The sequence below is a fragment of the Aptenodytes patagonicus genome, chromosome 1 (assembly GCF_965638725.1).
Source record: "Aptenodytes patagonicus chromosome 1, bAptPat1.pri.cur, whole genome shotgun sequence".
In the NCBI taxonomy this organism is placed as follows: Eukaryota; Metazoa; Chordata; class Aves; order Sphenisciformes; family Spheniscidae; genus Aptenodytes; species Aptenodytes patagonicus.
Window position 1 is genome coordinate 13,418,789 of NC_134949.1, and position 22,147 is coordinate 13,440,935.

The following is a 22,147-nucleotide window of genomic DNA, read 5'->3' on the forward strand; positions in this document are numbered from 1 at the left end:
CTTCCTAATGCTTCTTTCCTAAAGTTAAAGCTTACAGTCTTGTAAGCAGCAGACCTTCTGTTTTAAGTGGGCAGAGCCTGTGCTTCAGCATGAAAGGACAAAGCTATGCCAACATTAAACGATCATTAAAATTAAAATTACATCATGTACAATAGGGCATTATAATATGCATGTAATTCAGAATGGATTGTTTGATTAGACTGTACAACCTCACTGACAGCTACTTTGGGGAAATGAGAGCACACCGCATACCTAAACTGCTTAACAATTTCTGTTTGTAAGTTCCGTTGTTTCCCCTTGTTTTCAAGTCTCTGCTACTTGGGATGGAAACACCCTGAGCCACACACAGGCTTTATCTGCTGGAGTTCCAATTAGATATAGCTAAGATTTTGAATTTGAATGGTAAGATTTTCTACTTCCCTTTTCATGTGGTTTCCATGAGGAACTTAATTTCCTCAGAAAATTTCTGGTAGCATGACAAACAAAAAAATCCCTGAAATCCAAACCATTGTGTGCTTTGGAGACTGCCTCTCTCTGCCATCCCTGAGAAGAAATGGTTACCACCACTACACACACACACTAAAATACCAAGGGGAAAACAAACAAAACATGCTTTGCCTACCCACTGAAACCTTGACACACCTTGAGAACTAAGGCAGCTCAAGGAAGCAGTTCAGAAATTCATCCCTGAAAAAATACAAATTACAAAATACAAATAGAGGAACTAAAATAGTGTAATACAAATATTTCATAATAGAAACACATGAGAATTTTTAGTAAACTTGGAAAAAATATCCTGACTACAAAATTCTTAAGCCTTATGATACGGGGGAACACTGATAAGTAGCTAGCCCTGTGTGCGGTGAACCTTGCTCAAATGCTGGATGTTAGCTTGAAAAGAAGTGTTCTTGCATCTGCAGGTAGAAGCCTCAGCATGAGCATAACACCAGCAAGAACACTCCTCCAGGGTGGCCCCATTTTCCTGAGCAGTGAAGTCACGTTATTTCTTCATTACAATTATAGCAAATGGGTGAACTTAATCCTGCCCAGGCAGACTAAGTTTATACCCTGTGGGTACCTGAAGCAGCCTGATCTTATTCTGTGATTAATCCCAAATAGAAAAGTTAGAAAAATGTATTCCTTCTACAGCCTCTCCTGTATATCCTTTTAATTTAATTCCTCTCCCCTTGAAATCTCTCTCTCACTTACCTTAGCCTAAAAACGCCTCTAATAATGCTTTGGCTTTAAAATCTACTTTGTAACACTTTATAAGGTCTAGTTTTTGTTATTTCTTGCATGAAATACAGAATATTCTTTGGCTTACAACAACACTGTAAGTAAATATCTGGCAAAATGGCTAATAAGCATTGTAATTCATTAAGGAATCACACAGGCATCTTGACATTGGAGCTCTAATTAAATCTTCATTTATAAATTTGATACAGTTTTCTTTTCCTGCAAGTGACAAGTCAGAAAATTAAAGATGAAAATAAATCTCATTTTACTGTTGGACTCTTGCTACATGCCATACCAGCTGATACAGAATCAGCTGAAATTCAATCGAGAGCATGAAAATGAAACCAAATCAATATTATAGCCAAAATATAGATGGCATAAGTAAAACATTAAAAACATGAGGTTTCATATGTATGGAGAAAGAAGAACTTCTTCCTAGCAATTACTTTGTATCTGTTTCCTCCAGTATTTTTAACCATATAAGTATGCTTAGACTATATCTAATGAAAAAAACCAGCATAAACCAGTGAAATATATACAGCTAAGGCTTAAACATCTTTGAATGGTTTCTTGAACAAAGTTCTCAATTATGCAAAACTTGACAATATTAAAGATGATGCACAGCACAATATGGAGCCCACCCTGATAAACCTCTGCCTACACGAGGAGCGTCAAATACCAAGATGCTGGAGGAAAAGGGGGCAGTGGGAAAGCAGCACTAACGTTTAAGAGGAGGTAGGAGACAACAGTAAGGAACAGCAGCACTGACTTCAGGGAAAAAGGGGTGGTAGCAGTAAGCCCCACCTAACCAAAGACAGGATTCCCTTTGAACAGTCAGTTAATAGAGTTATTTGTTGAATTGGCTGTCATCTAGCGGAATTATAGCACATTGCACCACATTTCTTACAGGTCGGTAACTGTTTCCCTGACAAATTATCTAACATTTAAATTTGGTATTTGGTCTCAAGAGTGAGAATTTTGTATTATTTTTTCACAAAATCAACTATTTCTGAAGACTTGAAAAAAATAACTTCTATCCCCTGTCATGTTCCGAGACATTTCTTGATACATTTTTGTCTTTCTAGAATTCCATTTTTCTATACTAAACTATCATATAGCAGGGTGGTCCTTTTTGTGTCTCATCTAATGATTTCTGAGATTCAATAATGTAAGCCAAAGAAATAATTTAACTTGAAGGGCTTTATTGATGAATATGGGTCTTTATGAAACTTTCCACAGTGAAAATTACAGACGGACCAAAAAGCTAGGGCCATCTTCTTTCCTTTTGGACACTCAGACCTCATTTCAGAGTCATAAATAATCAATGCCAGACAGTGATAAAAATGGAAATGAGGCTAATGAGATGAAAAGAGCTTGATGACCAAATATCATATTGCATGGCTTGCACGGTTATTTTTGGAAAAGAAGAAAAACAACACATGGAGTGCAAAAGGGAACAAATCAATAAAGTAACAGCCCTGGATTTCATTACTTCCTGTGTTGCAATGTAGCTAAAGCAATGCACCTTTCTACGCATGTTTCACTCTCATTATTGGCAGTAAACTACATCTATGACAAGAATGCCGCCCCTGACTTTACATCATCTATGCCCACATCCCCCACCTAATTTTTTTAATTATTATACAATGGTAATGCAGCCTATGAAGTCCATAAAAGTCTTCTTAACTCAATTCCCCATTTGTTTGTAAACCCTATAAGGACAATTGTCTCATGGCATATTTGTACAGAACTCAGGAAAATATTTATTTGGCTGGCTTTAGAACCGCTAGGCTGTACGTTAACTGCTAAGAAGCGGTCACAATAAATAACATGTTAACCCAGCCATCTTGACAGAGAGCAATTTCGGAGCTCCGCAATACCACTTTTGAAAAAACTGTTTTTCCAGCACGTCTGCCAAACTGCTTCTTTATCCTCTGGCCGAGGACGTTTCAACACGTGCAGTCTCACTGCAGGCTTAAGCGTAACATAAATCCCGTGGCTGCAGAGGCTGCTGCATCAGGGAGCCGAGCAGGCTGAAACCCAACCAGCACGGCTCTTCCATTGGAAACTAACGCTTGGCTGCACGACGATCAGCCCGAGGCCCTCATGAAAAAGGCACTCACGCCCTGAGGTACCTCGTTCTCTCACGCACGAGATGGCACCACCCTGAGCCCCAGGCCGGGGAAGACTCCCGGCATCCAGGGACGCCGGCGGGGAGGGTGGGCCCCGGCCCGCCCGGGACTCCTCAAACAGGACCGAGGCGGCCCCGAGGCCCGGCGCCGCTGGGCTCGCTTCCCGCCTCTACGTTGGAACGGCGGTTTTGCCTCCCCCGCCCCCGGCCGCCGCAAGTCCCTCCAGGCCGCGCAGCCCCCGGCGCCCGGCCCGCCGCAGGGCCCTACCTGTGCGGCCGCGGCCGGCCCCGCCTCGCCGAGCGGCGTCCCCCGTTCCTATAGCGACGCCGGCTCGACTCTTCGGCCTAACCGCAACCGCCCTCGGTCCTCACCCTCGCTTCTGACTGGCTCCAGCGTCCCGCCCCGCTAACCAATAGAAGCAGACCACGGAAATGCTCCGCCTTCCCCTTTCGCTGATAGGCCGGCGACTGCGGCTGGTGTCGCCCGTTTTCGGGCGATTGTAGTTCCTTCCGCACGCTGGCGAACTACGACTCCCAGGAGCCTCCTCGGCGAGAGGGCGGGGTCGGCGCCGGTCGCTGTCGGGGCGCGCGCCCGTGGCCGCCGCCTGTTTACCAGCCGCCCCGGTGCCTCTCCCCGCGTGCAGCCGCGTCACGTGCCCTGGCGGGGCAGGGGCGGGGGTAACGGCCGTCCACGGCGAGGAGCGCCTCCTCGTCCCGCCTCGCCTCGCCTCGCCTCACCAAGGGCCTTCTGCCGCGGCTCCCGGGGCCGGCGGCCCCGCCGGGCGGCATGAGGGCGCTGCCGCCGCGCTGGGGGCCTCTGGCGGTGCGGGCGGCGGGCGGGTGGTGGGGGCCGCCCGTCCCCCGCCGCGGCTGTAGCGGCTCCGCCGAGGCCAGCGGCCGTAAGCCCCTTCAGGAGTGGGCGCTGGCGGTCAGCCCGCGGGGGCGGCTGCGGGTGCGGCTGCCCTGCCAGGTGAGCGTGCGCCCGCTGGACCCGCAGCGCTACCCGGGCGCGGACCGCGTGCTGGTCGCCGTCAGCGGCGCCGGCGGCAGCCCCCCGCCCCGCGGCCGGCAGCGGGACCGCGTCCGGGTGGAGTACGACGAGGCGCTGGAGCAGATGGCGATCGTCGCGGACGGCGTGGACAGCAAGGCCGCCGTGGACGTCAGGACGCCCGTGAAGTTCGGTGGGTGAAGCGGGGGTGGGGGTCCCCCCGCGCCTTCGGCGGGGGAGGCGGCTGCACGCCCGGCTGTCAGCCCTCTCCTTCCGGCATGCCGGCACGTGGAGCCCGAGGGGAGGCGGGATCGCTCCCTCGGGTGGGGCTCCCCGGGGACCGTGCTGGCGCTGCTGCTGCTCCGGCTGGAACCGTTGTTGGCAGCGGACGTTCGGAAATGGCATCGCGCCCCCTCTAATTAAGGAGGTTCAAAACGTCCCACTTTTTCTTTTGTTTCCTGACTTCTTACATGTTTGGATACGTGGTTTGTTGACCTTTTTGTCAGAAACAGTTAATGCCGAAACTTGTCCTATTAAGTGGTGGTTGCAATGCACGCTTTTATTTTTGCTCTGACAGCCGGTGTTCCAGAAAAGACATAACTGCAGCTCAGCTGTGAGACAACGGTCCTCAGTATGTGCTGTGCACACCTACAGTTCAGGGGCTGTTCTCAGTAGGGTTGTTGGACCTACCAGCTCCACTAGTGGTTGTTATGCTGAGCGGCCATCCACAGGGATCAAAAAAGTCTGGAAGGTAATAGTACAGATGAAATGCCAAGAAGGGCTCCTGTGCTGAGTACAAGTCTTGCATTGTCTTTTTGGGCACAAGGCAAAAATCCATGCAGGGTTTCTGGTACGGAACCTACAAACGACTTGGGAGAGCAGCTGTAGTGGCTGAAACCAATAAACATCTGTGCTGGACTGAAATACTGACGGTGGCTCTAAGTTTAGGGGAGGAAAAGGGCAAGCTTGCTAGGATAATTTCCTCAGTGAGCTAAGGTTTAGGCAGTACTTGACCCAGAGAGAATTGTGTTCAGTCATTGATGTGTTTTTTTTCCTATGGATTTGTGCAATTGCCTGTACAGTGCAGAATAAGTTTCACCATGCTGGAAGAACTTTTCAGTGTACAAAAATCCCAGTCCTTTGGTTTGCTTCAAGTGGTTGTTTAAGACTGCTGCTTTATTTCATTTGATGCTCTGCTGCAGTTGTGGTATGAGAAATGGTGAAATAATCTCATTCTACTTATGCTTCATACATGTCATCTATGACTTTCGTAGAGCATGGTGTTATATTCTCTTGGTTACCACTTTTCCAAACCCTTACAGCAAAGACATTCTGCATCTTTTATCTTCTCTTACGGTTGTTTTTTTTCCCCCCTATATCTCGAATTCTGTGTCATTTTTTGGTTTTGGGGTTTTTTTTCTTGTTTTCATTTAGAAGGACCTGAACTGTGTATCATTCAAAACGGAGAAGTGCTATGGATTTATCATAGCAGCATTCTCTTTCATTTTCTAGTCTTCCTCATCCCTATAATTTACTTCTTTTTTCTTTTTTTTTTTTTTTTTTTTTTTTTTTGGAACACTGTTGATAACTGAAGGGGTGTTTCTTAGATATGTTTACCATATCTCTTCTGTTTCCTAACACCTACTATAGAGACAAATGTCCTGTAAATAAAATCAGGGGCTTCTCCCCCTCCCTGCCCTCTGTGTGCTTTACTTTGTTTGTGTTAGAATGGCTGTACTGAGTACTATGAGTCCAGCTAGCCCACTGTCCTGTCTCCAGCAGTAGTCGTAAACAAATGCTCAGAGAAGAGTAAGAACAGGACAAACATAAATGATATTTCATCTAAGTGTTCTCTTAGCTGTCAACTGTTTTCAGCTCGGGGGATTTTCTGAGCCTGATACAGCTCAGCCCCTCAGTGGATCTCTCTTTTCCGAGTGTTGGCTTAAACATGTAAACAGTTTCAGGGAGAGAGCTTCCTGGCAAACTCCATGCCTCTTGGCAAAGAGTCCCACAAGGCATGCCATCCGTTCAATTTCCTGCTATTTTATCATGTGAGTATGTGGTATTCCAAGATCTTTCTGTAATTTGTCAGTGAGTTTTTAACTAGCCTGAATAATTCATATGAAGATGAAACTTTTCAACCTTGGTATTTGTGCCGATATCCAAATTCATGTAGTGTTGAAGATGATGTATAGCTTATAGCTAAAAGACAATATAGGACTAAGGATATTGTCAAAGACATCTGAAAATCCAAGTTTATTCTCTTAAACAGATCAACTGTTACCTATGTATTCATTGACTCTTTCACTGAACTGCAGCAGGACTGTCGCTCCAAGAGGTTTTTGTAGTTTTGACTCTTCCCTAAGAATTGTCAGTTACGTTCTTACAGCTTTTTTGTTTGTTTGTTTCGGTTTTGTTCCTGCTTGGCAAATGCAAAGATTACTTTGGCTTGTCTGTAGTTCATTCACAGAGCCTATCCCAGGATTACAGACAATCAAACTGAAACCCAGCGTCCCATTTATTACCCTTAATTTCTCTGGTACTAGGTGTGCCTGGTTACTGTAGCTGTTAGTAATTTAATATTTCGGTTTCTCCAGGATCTCTGAGTGACTATTATGTGTTATTCCAGACTTGGTTGCTCTCAGCGGGTAGAATTCATTGTATTAAGATCTGGAGAATCTCAGCCTTCATAAAGAGTTTCAATGTGGGGAACCTTCCTAAAGGTCTCAATAATGAATCCTGATTGATGGGAAAAAAAATTGTTTAACTTTTGCCCTGTCTCTGAGATTCTTATTATATTCTGAACGTCAGCCAACCCTGCAGACTGCCTTACAGTCTTCCTTCTTGAAATAGGTTTTATTAGTTTGTAGGTTTCTAAGCTGTTCCACTTGGGTTTGTGGTAAACTCAAGCAGTTCAGGTTCCCTGGACAGTGTGGATTATAATCCCATTCCACTAGTTGCTGTTTGTCACCCCATAATTGGCATGATGTTAGTATTGTCTGTTCATGCTGTTATCCAGGCATATCCAGAGATATATTTCCTAAAATGTAAGTGTTTTTTTGTACTCAGTGAAGTGGAATAGCTACTTGCCAGTGAGGTTCTACTTTAAGCGTCCTTTCAGCTCTGGTTTGGTTTTTGGGTTCTCTGAGTAGCAGTTTGTGCTTGGGTTGTTCCTGTTCTTTATTTAGGAGAGAATTATCCATTAAACATCACTGCATAAGCAAAAGATCTTATCCCTTGTAAAAACACATCTCAAACCAGAAAGAAACTGTTGTTGCTCTGCAAGCACTTTGGCTTTTCTCTGGCCTTCCTTGAATGCATGAGGAGGATGTTAACTCTGTTCTGTTTAGACCATTTTATCTGAGTTCTTCTTCTGTCACTTAGCTGTAAGAAGTCGAGAAGTTGATGTGAATGTCTTTACAGTATTCTAGCTTCTTTCTTGGTTTTGGAAGTTGTGGCATTTCATAACAGCTTTCGCAATTTAGGTTGGAGCTTATCCAGGAAGCTCTAAGTTAGCTAAAACTCCTTAGACGCTGAAGAGTGTGTGCAGAAAATGCTAGATGATGAGCTTAAGTATGCATTTTAAACCAAAGGCAACTCGTAAGCAGCCCAAGCAGGGCAAGTACTAAAGGATCCTCTATTTCTGTCTCAGTGTCTAGTTTTATGCTGTGTATAGTCTTTCAATTTCATACACAATCCGATAATCCTCTCTGATACATTTAACCTTCATAGATTATAGAGGTCAATGAATTTCTCTTTAATCTAGCTTATTTATTTTCCTTCAGGTCACATGCATACGTTAGCTATTTATTCCAGGGACAGTGTAGGCACATGGCTGTAGGTTCGGAGTCTGCTCAGCACATGAAGAAAACCCTTTGTCTTGGCATGTTGAGCTGCATGTGCTAATTAAACCTGAAACCAGCTCTTTGATTTCTGGTTGCTGTACATTGACTGAGTACTCAGAAGTAAACCCAACTGGGGTCTTGCATAACTAGAATTTGAGAATCATCTGTCCTGTCTTACCACGTGGTTCTTATGTTTTGCTTTAGTACATACATATTATATTAGAATCATAGGATAATTTGGGTTGGAGGGGACCTCAGAAAGTTTCTAGTTCAACCTCCTGCTCAAAGCAGGGTCAACTCCAAGGTCAGAGGAGGCTGGTCAGGGCTTTATCCAGTCTGGTTTTGAAAACGTCCAAGAATGAAGACTACACAACCTCCTTTGGCAAACTGTTCCAATGCTTTTTCCACATTATACCCTGGTGAAGAGAACAGAGGCTTCAATGCCAAAGTCAAGGAGGAGAACCATGAGTGTTGAAGTGGTAGCCAAGCTTCACGGAGTAGAACACCAAAGCTCTGTCCCCTCTGGCACAGGATCAAGCACTCCTGATCTAGGCCCACTTGTAAGCCAGTATGGGGTTTTAAATTTTTTTTTTTTGGTTTATTTTTTATCATCAGCTCTCTCCTTGGGAAAACTTAACTCTTCCACATTAGTCTTACTTAAGTCCGTGAGATCACTTAGCTTTTTGGCTAAATACTGTAGATTCTTGTGGAACTAACTAAGCAAGCTGAATAAATGTATGGGTCTTGAATGTTTCTGTGAATTATCAAAATCATAATTTTATGGTATCACTTAAACAATTTTTCAGCCTGCTTTCGTGACTGCTTGTTTCTGCTTTTTGTTTTTTCATAAACGTTAGTGGAAAGCAAATGTGAATGTTTTCAACAGTGTATTTTTCTGAAGTCTTAACATATTAATGAGTTGGAAAGATCATCAGTGTCTACTCCTAAGTATGGCAGACTTACAGCCTCAGAGTAGCAAATACCATAATCTGATGCCCTCAATAAATAGTTTTTCCTGGACTGAATTATTTTACATGCGTGCTCACTTACTGGTAAGCTTCCTCTACGAGCAGAGAAGTGGATCATCATGAAGTCCTTCTAGTAGTCCAGGGCTGCTGAGTTACTTTAAAGGAAGCAATTTTCCAGTCTATTTCAAATATTATAGCTTAAGGTGGTATTTCTGGGGTACCCCTGTCTACATTCTGATACCAAAGTTGTTTTTTCCCCTATGCACCTTTATTTCCCATACAAGTCCTTTGCACCTCAAAGATCTTCATGCATTCTTCGAGGTTTGTGTGGCTGAAGTTGGCTTCAGCCCTTGTCTTTGCTAAGGAGGAATCAAACTACCTATTTTTGGAGCTTTGGCACTGAAACAGAATGTATCCCATTCCTCCTTGCTTGTTGAAATTTCATTAGCGGTATTATCCAGCTTTTAGCCTGCCTGTTTGTGGGATCATATATCCTTGCTTCAGGAAGCCTATTTGTGAGACGGAGGGGCTCCATTCCTTGTCCACTAATTTTTGCTATAACAAGGCTAGCAAAGCGCTGTGACTCTGCAGAGGATCAAGGCACAAAGTATGTTTCCTGGAATCACTGGTGTTTCTTAACAGCATGCTCTTGAACCCCCAGACTTCTGTGTCCTCTTTTAGCACCCATCTTTGATACAGCTAGGATTACACTGCTAATCTACCTTTCAAATGATGGACATAATATGCCCTGCAGGATCAGAAGCTTTTAACCTTATTCTTATAAGAGTCAAGTTGGTATCATGGCTAAACTGACTACTGTTAAGCATCTTCCTCACCCCTTTTGACAGAAGCAATAGGGACAAGAGGGTATCAAGCTGACTGAATTCAAAGATTTGCACAGGCAAACTGGCTTTTGGACCTCTCTCTTCTCAGAAAGCAAAAGAGCAAAAGTCTTGGACGTAGATCCACCCAAGGACTGTGCAGTTTTCCAGTGGGTGAATTGAGCAGTTTTGAGCAAGACAGCTTGTATTTCAAAAATAATATTGCTTTCTTTTTGAACTCTCCAGGTTTGTGCTGTGCAGGGACATACTGTTTCAAGCGTAGATGTTTGGAGAGTGCCTCTATTTTGTCTCTCTGGGAACTGTGTTTAAACAATCCAACTGCTCCCTAAGAAGTAAAACCTTATGGAAAAGTTTTGTCTCAACTTCAGAACCTGTAGATCAGCATGGATCAAATAGCTGGGATACCATTCAGATATTTTTAGTCTGGTGAAACTGTCTAGGCTTTACCAACATAAAACCTTGAGGTGCTGGTCCTTGAGCCTCTGATGATAGTCATCAGTCCAGTTTGCCAGGTTTTGTGCTTTTACGTGCCTCAAAGCCTATCTTAGAGTTTACTTAAATTTGAGAAACATATAGTTTGATTAAAATCTTGGTCACAGTATCTCCTTCTTGGAAGTCTTCCATGAATAGGCAAAGAAAGTAGTATCAGTAAATAAAACAGCTTTCTGGAAAACCTGCTTATCCAGTCCACCTCTTCTAGCCCTCTTTCTTAGGGAATTGTTACCTGCGAACACAGTCTGCATCCTTCACTAAATTTAACCTCTTAGCTTACTGTGGCAATAAGGTAACACTCTTGCAGCAAAGATGTAATGTGTTTTAGCTCCACCTCTTGGATTCTCCTGGTTTGTCAGGTGGCAAAACTTCCCTTCGTTGTTAATTGGAGCTCTGTCTCTTGTCTTCATAGTCTGCAAGCTACTGTCGTCATGGTTCCAGCATCTGTCCTGAGCAGCAGCATGACAGGACTGATCGTCAGCCTCTGCTGTGTCATGGGTCTGAGTTGGGGAATCTCGTTGGGGCAGAGCTTGTTATATGTACTTTGATTCTTCTTCTCATATTTCTGGTCACCTTAGCAGATAGTGGAGGTGAAAGACTTTCATAGGTGCTTAAACGAAGGTTTCTTTCCCAGATAATCTCCTTTTCTTTAGAAAGTAGTAGGCTCACCATCTTTCTCTTAGTCCTTCAGTTACATGTCTTGCAGCAAACACTTCTGACTCCTGTTCAGTTTTTCTTTTTCTTCTTTCTGCCTTTTATCCTTAGAAGAACAAAACCACTTTTTTTCCTCTCCTGCCTTTACCTTTTGTCAGTCATTATGGTGGTCATTAATATAAATGATTATTAATGTAGTCAGAATCCCCACACTGCACACTCTTGAACTTCTTCTTGGTTCCTTAAACTCAGGGGTGAGCTCAAGTGGCAGAAAAATGCTTTTGCTGCTCCTGCATGAAGCACTATGAGCCCATAAATTACTCCCTCGATAACAGAGTTATCTACAAGACCTAGTGAATTTTCTTGGTGGGAGCCTATGAACAGTAATAAGGTGAGGTGATTCAGACTAGAGGCAAACATGCTTCTTCATGCCAGGGGGGTTAGTCAGGCCTTCCAGAAGGCTAGGGAAGAGTGACGCATGCAAACTCTTCTATACCTGTTTTTGTGTTATGCTGCTTGCTAGTTGAAGCAGCACGGGTCTAAGCAAGACCTATGTATTTGTGCTGTTGAATCGTATTACACTACATGTGGCCTCAACCAACCTGCCAGCCTTCCCACCCCAAAACCCAATGTCTCAGTAGAATTGCTAATAGACTTGGTGACTAGGATAGCTATGAGATGGAGGTAGAGTTTGGGAGTGGGTTAAAAAAAAAAAAGACAAAAGTTCCCTAAAGGACCACACCCTGCTGATTCCTTGCCAGAGGTTACAGTCACTCTGCTGCCTCTTAATGTTCTCTCTTGAAGCTGGATGGCTCTACACAGGATTACAAAATTTTCAGTGTCAATTGTTGATAGTGACTAGTCATGCAATTGAAAGTATGTGGTCAAACTTTGCAAGAAGGTTCTTCTAGTAACAAAGAAGCTGCTCTTTTTCCTGACTGTATGTAGTTACTATATAAAGTGATCAAGTACTATGTTAAATACATCTGACTCTTCTCATTCTGTTGCTAATAAAACTCTTTCAATTCTAGATTTGGATATCAAAACATCAGGGACTGGCTGCGTGAAGATTCAGAAAATAGAATGTGATAACTGCAAAATAGAGACGGAGAAGGGGACTAGCGTCTTGCAGTCAATAAAGGTACAAAGAACCCTCCCCCACTCCATCAGTGTTTTAAAAGGGATTGTGTGGTGGAATATAGTATAAAAACTTAAATACCAGTTCTGTAGATGAGAAGTACTCTGATATTTCTAAGTATTACTATGTGCATAGCACCTCACCTTTGTTTATTGCATGCAATTACGACACAAAGTCAATAACACTAAGTAATGTGGAGTCAGAAGTCCAGGTACCTTTGATAGCCAAAGCCAGCAGAAACAGTGACAGCAGTAAGCCTGATATCTGCCTTCCCCACCCCTCAAAAAAAAAAAAAAAAGACAGGCTGGGATTTCCTGTCTAGTAGGTTAAGAGTTATGGTTGCTCAGTTGGGACTCTGCAGTATGCTGCTTGGGTTTTTCTTCTGTGTTTTTTTAATAATTCTGATATATCAGTGCTGTTGACAAATTCTTTAGGTTAATTTTCAATCAGAAGTTACACATTACACGTCCAAAATACCTGACTGAAATATATCTGATAAATACTTTATATATCATGGTCGTGACCTTGTCTTTTCAATCTTAAGACTTCAGGTTTGCTGATATGGGCTTTTGTAGAAATAATCAAAGTATATCTGACTTAGGTGCTGTTTGGAATCAAATTCACTTGAATAACTCGGATTGTACCTGCAGGAATTGGTATAAATTCAAAAGAAGGGCTTTTCAAATAGGGTAATTCCTAAGTTTAAGTATTTTTGAGATATGAAAAAATCTTTCAACGTTTTTGTCTACCGTGGTAAGAGATGATTTTATAACGCACATATGGGAAACTGAACTTAAGGGGAAATTTAATACACAATAGAGCTAGGTTTACTCCATATTCAGTGAACTACAGGCAACTTGTGTCTTCCAAATTCTGTGTAATTGACCATATTGCTCTTAAAAAGAGTAATAAATTCACTAAAATTAACTAAAATCTAATAAAAAGTTAACAGTACTATATGTGTTACTGCTGTCTAAAGCTTTGGTTAAAAATGACTCTGTTATATAATAATAACAGCAAACAGCAGTACGTGAGAAACTACATAATATGAGAAAACAAGGCAGTTTTGGTAAGCAATAGTGACAGTAATCACAGCATGCCATCACAATTGTAAAGAATTTTTTGTGATGTCATGGAAAAAGAGGATTTTGAGGAAAGACAACTAACTAATTTTGTGGGCATCTTTACTCATATACAATCTGAGATGTAAAAAATGTTGAATTTTAAAAGTCAGTTCTATTTTTCCTTGAGACTTCAAGTAGCAATGAAACAATACTTTCTAATGAACTGAAAAGAAGGCTGCAAAGTCACCAGCTTGGGACTTCTGAGACTAACTCCTCTGCGGCCTCATTATAGCTTAGAGGAGCTTGGTGTTGCTTTTTTCCTCTGTCAACTTTGAGCCTTGCTTGATTCACAAAAATGTCAGGAAAACTACAAGTGTAAAAGATGATCCTTCTCCTGTGCATGTGCCTCAGTGTGTCCACTACGTTGGTGGCCACAGGAAGCTTCTTTGCTCCCTTAAGCTTCAGATGAGAGGAATGGCCTTGTCCCAGAAGGCATTTAAAGTTTAAAGTATCAAGAAAGAACTGCAGATTTCTGCTTTTAACAGAAGTTCCTGTTAAAACTAAAGCTTTGGTAGATTATAAGGCTTTGGCTTCTTTTAACCAAAATAGTTACCCAAAGTATTCTTCTGGGTTGTGAGTGGTGATTGTGCTGGTTACTGTGACGGTTTCAACATATGGTACTGGAAAAGATATGTTACCACTTTTGGTTTTGTTGACTCTGAAGTAGTGAGATTAAGGTTTTGAATTAAAATTACTGACCTCGTAGGTGTTTGCAAGAGCAAACAATTGTTCAGTTACAGTATCTCTTAGCTGTACAATCAGTTTTTAGTCTAAAGTTGCTCTTAAGAAGTAACTGTAGGTCTAGTAAGGCAACTGTAACTAAATTTTTCTAATATAGGTTCAGGAATTATACTCTGTATTAGCGCAGAAGCAGAATTATTAACCTTTTGTGTTTTTTCAAAGCTACTGAAAATCTTATAGACCAGATTCTGTAGTGCAGCACAAGAGCTGATTCCCCTTTAGGGAATGTGCTTTATTGAGCAAACTGAAGTGATACTGCCCTCCCCTGGGTGGATTAAAGAGCTATTTAATGTTGCTTCACTGTCATGCTGTCCACGCTGCGTTGCTGTCCTCATTGACTAGGAAAGCAGGAGACCCTTTCTTTACAGTAGAGAGCAAAAGATCGTTGATCAATGACTTTAAATAAATAAAAAAATCTGGTCATGTGGTGATTATTCAAGAGCACCAGCAAACAGCTTCAACTGCTAATTCTCTTAACTAGCCACAGACTGCAAGAAGTTGTTTGTGTAACTTGTAATTCAAAAAACTTGCTGATTTTTGGTATACTGTATGGTGTCTTTACAGAAGACCTAGAAATTTGACATCTACTTTCCTTAATCATGCATGCTAGTAATTGAACAGAAAAGATGAGTATTCTGTATGAGCTTTTAATGGATTTTGACTGGTACTTTTGGTGTGGTAGGCATTATCCAGTCAGTGAGATTTGTGGAGGGTTGTTTTATTGAGTTGAGTTTTTGTAGGTTGTTGTTCTGTAATTGGCTAAAGCCCACTACATCCTATGCCTTCCAAGTCTCTAGGTCAACTGATAGTAGCAGTAATTCCAAAATATGGTTATGACTTCTAGGTCTTCTTCAGAGTATACGTTATTCTCAAATTCTTTATTGAGAAAGTAGTGCTGCTTCTTTCCAATTTTTTCTCCTGCTTTTTGTTACAGTCCATCAGCTTAGTAGTGACAGTAGGACCAAGGAGACCCTTTAATTTTGTTTCTATGTTCAACGATTACTTCTGACTCCTTGACTCTGCCAGTGGTAACAAGAATTTCCAGGTGTCTTGCACACGATCAGTAGAAGACCTGCCATGCTTCCTCACCACACACCATGTCTGAGCCTGATTTGTTAAAGTCCTCCACCACTGTCCTTCCTTTCTTTGAACTGAACGAATTTTTTTGTTTTTCTTTTAACATCTGTCATGGCCTTGACAGCATTTTACCTCTTCCTTACTCAAACCTTTCTCCCTTGGTAGGAGAAGCCCTATGACAAATTAGTGCTTCTTACTTTCAGCTGGTGGAATATTCCCTCTTAATGAAAAAGCTACTTGACCATTATAACTTGCTGCTTCTCTCAGCAAATAGTGCTGTCTGTTAGGTGTCTCTATTGATACCTACCTCTGAAAGCTACCTCTGAAAGCCTGGGTTTTGGTTTGTTTTTTTTCAGGAGGATAGGGATAGTCTAATAATTCTCGGGGAAAAAAGTCGAGGGACCTGTGCCTTATCAAAGCTTTTTCTATCCCAAAAATGATAGAGTTAAAGAAAAAAAAAGTGTGTATGTTGTGGTTTTATTTTACTTAACTATCAGTGGCCATACTGGTAAGTCATTGCTATACATTAATTCTTTTACTCTTATGAGTTCCCATATTTTCCTCAAGTTACATGCTTGGAGGATTTGCTCTTTAACTATTATTCTGATAATGTACCTAATGTAACAGCCTCAAAGGAACTGTGATGTCTGGCTGAAGCATCTAATTTAACTTTATCCTGTTTACTGTATATGGAGAGAACTGTCTATTATATTTGTATAGAGGCTTAACTGAACAGCTGAGTTATCTACAACCTTTAAAAGGTCTGAAGCACTACTGTAGTTTCAAGTTAGGGGCGTTGCATTTTACTGTGGGGAAGCCTCTTAAATGAAGAGGAGAAAGCAAGACTTGGGAACACAAAGATTAAGAAACATGGCTCTAGAGTTCTTCCTGTCTTATGAAACCCCATGAAACTTCTGGTTCTTGGTGTTTCATCAGAAATGTGTCAGAGCAGTATAAGTCCATGTTTTCCATATTGGAAACTTGATTTAATTTTTTTGAAAAAGTCCTTAATCTTGTTGCCATCTGATTAGACCTACTTAATGCAATTTATTACGGCTTATCCAGACAGGTGTTTAATAGTCTAAACATCTTGAATATTTCTGATATGCTTGATTGTGAAATTTAATGGATGGTGTCCTAAATTAAATACCATCTACAGGAATAATACCCTTTTCAACAGAAACAAATATATCTGAAAATGGAGGTAGTGGTATGGGAAAACGAAAGATTGGGTGCGGGGGGGGAGTTTATCCAGCATTAAGTATAAAAAATGCTGAATATTTTTTTAAATTTGTTATTCCAATGTTCAAGCTAGTGAACTTAAGCAAAAGAGCTTTGCTGTTGAGATCTGTAGACTTAGATTTGTTGAAGTTGCAGCTTATGAATACAGTTAGAGTATTTAAACCTGATTTTTAATTTTTTTCTCTTTCGCTTCTCCCTTCTTACACATGGTTGGTTTTTACTCTCAAGACCTGGGGTTTTTTTGTCTTTCTGAGATTAATTTGTGTGTATTTCTGTACATCTTTTCTCGTCAGTTGTATGCAGCAGCTGAAAGGTATAAGGGCTACAACATTTTTTTACTTGAAACCTGGTTTCTTTGTGAAAAACTTGAGATTGTAATGCAGATGTATGCCAAATACCTAATTTGAATTAGAATCTGATTGGAGTGAAACACTGTAGGATCTGGTTCTACTTGCAGGCCTGAAGTTTGCACTGGTATGCATCCATATAAGTTTATGGCTATACATACTACTCCAAGCATAAGTAGCTCTGGTGTGTTTGTGTATATATACAATTATCCTACAGACTTCTGTGACGCTGCAGGTTCCAGGTCACTGGAAGGCTCCAGTTTGCAAGTTCATTTCTCACTGCCAGCTCGTGTTTCTCATCTGCTGCAGCACTGGGTATGCACATACCTTGGTTTCTGGATGGAGTATAAATGAAACACAAAGTTCCCTCCTTCTTCCCCTGCTGCTTATTTTAATATATGCTGAGTGAATGTTTTTCTAGTGGGGGGGAAAAAAAAACCCAAACCAACCAAAACACTATGTATTGAGAATAAAGGGTTACTCAGCATCATTCTTTCTCTTGTGTTTCTGGTTACAAAGAAAGGTGACCTGTTTTGAGTTTGACTCCACTGGAAATAAACAGCACACTTGGCAATCACTTGAGAAGAAACCTTCACAGTGAAATGGAAGTTCGTGATCCAAGGTGGTTATTGTAGTACAGCTTGAAAAACAAGATAACTTGTTTTCTAATTATGATTATCCTAACCATATGATTTTTAAACTTTTTTCAGAGCCATAAAATTGATATACGTACAAATGGTGGCAAAGTAATTGGTCTTGGAACACTTCATGGAAATACAGATATTCATGCAACAGAGAAGGGTGTAAGTAAGAAGTAAAACTTTCTTTTCAATGCCTTATTCAGCTTGTCTGTTGCAAAATGACTAAATTTTGAAGAATGTGCTGAAGAATATTTAATGACCCTCACTGGTTGACTGTCATTTCACTGTTAACTTACATTTGTCTGTTTAATTATAGCATCTTATCTTATGCTTGATTTGGATTAGTAAACAGGCTCCACAGAAAGAGCAGTAATAAGCATGTGATCATTCCAGCAGCACAGAGGTTGTGCTAGCTGATACAACTCATCAGCTTTACTTATGTAGACCCTCACAACACTCTTAAACTTTTTACTTGGCTGATATTTAGGCACCTGGATTCTGCAATAGGCTCATGAGTTTATTTTAGTGTCTTGATGAATAGTTGCTTGATATTTGTACATGCTGTACAGTTCCAGTGTTATATGGTTGTAAGAACAGAAGAGTAGAAGGTTTTATATATTTCTTTGCAGCTGAGGAAATATAATCACATGTAATCTTGTTATGGCATCAGTGTGAATCATGAACAGGAAAAGTTTCATAGAGAAGTAGCTTGCTTTTTTCAGCAGATGGCAGCATGAGACAAACCTCATACTACTATAATCTGGTTTTGTTTCTTGCCATAAGCAGTCAGTTCTCCGTTATTTAAAATAATGTGGAGCTAGGCTCCCTTACATAATACTGCAGTTCTCACACCCAGTCTGGTTTTTAGGCTCAACTTGAATGTTTAGGCATCATAATGTCCATGCAACTGGTTGCATTTGGATTCATTAGATCTGAAGCATTGCTATATGAACATGGGGAGCCAAGCCAAGTCTGGAAGTAGCCTAGATACATGCAGTACTCTCAGAATCAATAGGTACCCTTAAAACCAGCAGCACTGGGAAGAATCAGAAAGAGTGCAGGTAGCTCTCCCTAGCCAAGGATAGAATTGAGATGAAGCTATTAAGTTCTAGGAGTTCAAAATTGCCTCTGTGAAGTGCCATTTGGCACTGTTGTACACCTCGTAGATTGGTTTCTGAAATCATATGTTCACTTACATAGAGCCACCTGTGAGCTGTTCTTAACATCCTGCTGTAAACCAAGCAACTTGCCATTGGATTTTCTGAAAACTGTCAACATTAAATTACCTGCATTTTTTTGTAGTGGATGCTAGCCTGCCTTTTATGTACAAAAGAGCCCAGAGGCTGCTGTAGCTGTACTATTGTCAGGGGTTGTTTAGTCTGGAGAAAAGGAGGCTGAGGGGAGACCTTCTCGCTCTCTACAACTACCTGAAAGGAGGTTGTAGCGAGGTGGGTGTTGGTCTCTTCTCCCAAGTAACAAGCGATAGGACGAGAGGAAACTGCCTCAAGTTGCACCAGGGGAGGTTTAGATTGGATGTGAGGAAAGACTTCTTCACCGAAAGGATTGTCAAGCATTAGAACAGGCTGCCCAGGGAAGTGGTTGAGTCACCATCCCTGGAGGTATTGAAAAGACGTGTAGATGTGGTGCTTTAGGGACATGGTTTAGTGGTGGACTTGGCAGTGCTAGGTTAACAGTTGGACTCGATGATCTTAGAGGTCTTTTCCAACCTAAATGATTCTGTGATTGATATTTCTTCATGAACGTTATTTCATCCCAGCAAGACCTCCCAGCATAAAGCAGAGTGGGTAAGGTCTGACTGTGACGTGCTCTGTTGATGCCACAGTTGGACTGATCAGTGCTAATTTATTGGCAGGTCCCTTGGGACTTTTACTCGTTAGTGGAGTTAGGATCCATCCTAAGCCACTAGCAGCCACAGGGAGTGGAATAGGGCAGAGGTAGTTTACAGCTTTCTTGATGTGTTATCCGTCTTCCTGCAGAGGGCTTCTGTTGGAAGGATCTGAAAACTGGAATCCTTGCTTTCTACCAGTGAATAAGATTGAGTGCAATCTAGGGAGTGCTTTGACTGCTGTGGATTCACGCTGTTCACAACATAGTAGCATGGTGGTGGTCTTTAAATTAGAGTTGTGCGCTTAGTCATTTGTCCCAAACTAGTTTGTTACACCAGTGCAGTCCATAGAGTTCATTTCAAATAGCATCTTGCTGGTGTTGATAAAAACAAGTGGATGGTAAGAAAATAATTAGATCTATATCTACGTGAAAATATAGTTCATGAAAATGAGAAATATAATTGTTTTGCTTTGAGTCTTTAAATGCTGTTTAAAAATCTAGCTTTTTTCAGACACATTGTCCTTCTGAAACAATAAAACAAACTTCATGCAGATTGAGTTGAAGTGCTTCCTTGTGATCATAAATATTTATATAGTCTGTAATATTGCTTAGAATTCACTCTTACAGTTGTAAAGCTGCAGTAACTTGAGTGAAGTGAGTCATTTTAACAGTAATTTACAGCTATGGAACAATATTTTGGCTTATATTATTGAACTTCTCATTAATAAACTTTGTGTATTTAGGAAGGACAGTGTGAGATTTCTTTTCTCAATTGGCCACTTCTGTTAATAATCAGTCAGCCTTACGTCTCCTGTGTGTGTTTGTGTGAGATGTTTCTTCCATCAATTGTAGTCATCATTATGTAATTATGGCTCTGTCAGCATTTCCAGCCCCCTCCTGGAGGTGGGGAGGGAAAGGATGTGGTAAAAGACACTAAGCACTTGAGAAACAGTATTTTTAAAGGGGAAAATGGAGAAGACAGTAGTAAAATATTTGAGCAAGGATAGCACAAAAAGGAAGGCCAAGAAGAAGAATATGTGGGGAAGGAGTTCTTTATGTTGTATTTAAACATAGCAAGATGTTAGTTTTCATCTTGAAAATGTGTTCAGGTGCAAAAACATTATCAGTCTGATTTATGAAGATAGACCGACACTTTTTCTTTAAAGAGTAAGAAACTGATGGAACTTGAGCATGTGGTCAGTCTCAATAACTGCAACTCCCAAGGCTCCACTCTCAAGGGAAGGAATTTTTCCAGAAAACCTGGTGGTTCAATGGACAAAAATAATCAAATTTGTTTGACTGGGGAGTCATTAGCTAATCTGTGCCACAGGGACTTTTCTGTAACACTTATTTAGCAGAGCCAAACATCTATGTTCTGCCAAAAGTTCATAAAAGTTAAAGAATTTGGGATTGAAAACATTTTTAGTCTCAGTAAAAAGCAATCCTATTTTTTTACGCTTTATCTAGAATACTTTTTTAGTCTTGAGCAGTCTGACTTCCACACACACCACCACCACCACCACCACCCAGTTTGGGTTATTCTGAAACGAATGTTCATTGTATTGGTAGGTGGGGTTTTTTTGTAGTAACTAGCTGACTCAGTACTTTTTTTTTTATCATGTGCTGAGACAACTCTTTTTATTGCTGTGCATTTTTGAGAAGGGTGGTTGAGGCTGGTAAATAAGATGAGTTGGTATGTGAGCTTGTTTATAATAAAGCATTTCATAATACTGAAATTAGGTAAATATCTAAATAGAGTCAGAACTTGCATACCATAGTGACAGATACAGCTTTTGGGGCTTTCCTCTTCCTGTTCAGGAATGCCACAAGGCAGTGAGTTTGCACTCAAACTCTGCAGATATATTTATTTTATTTCCCCCCCCTTAAAGTGTGCCTGGCTCTGTTTTCATTGTGCTGATAGCAATGATGGGCCTGCTAAAATTGGAAAGGTTCTTTGCAAGTCATTTAACTCTCTTCAGAACAGGTTTAGATCGTAGAGCCTAAAATGACAGTGGCTTTTCTTTTAGTTGTTGCTTTGACCATGTGCCACAGCAGGTTTACACTTCGCCATCGTGGGTGAGGGGAGTAGTGGGGTACTCTGTGGGAAACATTCCTAGGACAGATGCAATGTAAACTTATGTTTGTTAAGGTATCTGCTTGTTAGAGTTTTGTAAGAAGCATTGAAAGATTGAAAAGCTGAATTGCTGTCACTTCAGTAGTGACAAATTATGCCTTAATATCATTAGTTTTGTTTACTGTTGATGCTTAGATTCTGTAGCATAGTTCTAAGCAGCACCACCTGCAGAGATTGTAGATATTGATTGTCACATATCTCCAATTCTAGCACAGCACTTTGATCACCAGGTTTTCTTAAAGGTTAATGTATCTTGTTACGTTCTTGGAGACCTACTTTATATTGTAGCATCATGCCAAAAGTCTTAAAACAATAGTCCATTCTGTAATCTTGTGACTTAAGGTGTAAAGATGGCGTAAAGCCCAGTATGTATGGACTGGTAAGGTCACAGTATAATTTGGCTGTTGCATAGTCCATACTAAACCAGCCTCTTTAGCTCACTTCTTGGGACACAATACAGCATGGAGTTTGTGCAACACTAGTTGCTGTTTGTCAGAATACCTCTTAGAATCATAGAATCATTGAGGTTGGAAAAGACCTCTAAGATCATTGAGTCCAACCAGCAACCCAACACCACCATGCCCACTAAACCATGTCCCTAAGTGCCTCATCTACACGTCTTTTAAATACCTCCAGGGATGGGGACTCAACCACTTCCCTGGGCAGCCTGTGCCAATGTTTCACCACTCTTTCAGTAAA

The 22,147-nt window shown here is 41.3% G+C and overlaps 2 protein-coding genes across 3 annotated transcripts in view; one reads left to right on the forward strand and one right to left on the reverse strand.

Annotated features, from left to right (window-relative positions):
• Positions 1–3,689, reverse strand: part of CCDC146 (coiled-coil domain containing 146) — an 84,847-nt gene extending 81,158 nt beyond the window's left edge. Inside the window, exon 1 of the mRNA XM_076364224.1 lies at positions 3,636–3,689. The gene's annotated coding sequence lies outside the window, so the exon portion shown is untranslated. The remainder of the gene's footprint in view (positions 1–3,635) is intronic.
• A 299-nt stretch (positions 3,690–3,988) lies between these two features.
• The window catches only part of FAM185A (family with sequence similarity 185 member A), a 48,584-nt gene continuing 30,425 nt past the window's right edge, over positions 3,989–22,147 (forward strand). The window contains exons 1-3 of one of the 2 annotated variants that reach the window (XM_076328070.1): positions 3,989–4,548; positions 12,188–12,297; positions 17,536–17,628. In XM_076328070.1, coding sequence (XP_076184185.1) covers positions 4,155–4,548; positions 12,188–12,297; positions 17,536–17,628 — 597 coding nt within the window. In that variant the 5' untranslated portion in view covers positions 3,989–4,154. The remainder of the gene's footprint in view (positions 4,549–12,187; positions 12,298–17,535; positions 17,629–22,147) is intronic. The other variant, XM_076328059.1, reaches the window with a different exon arrangement.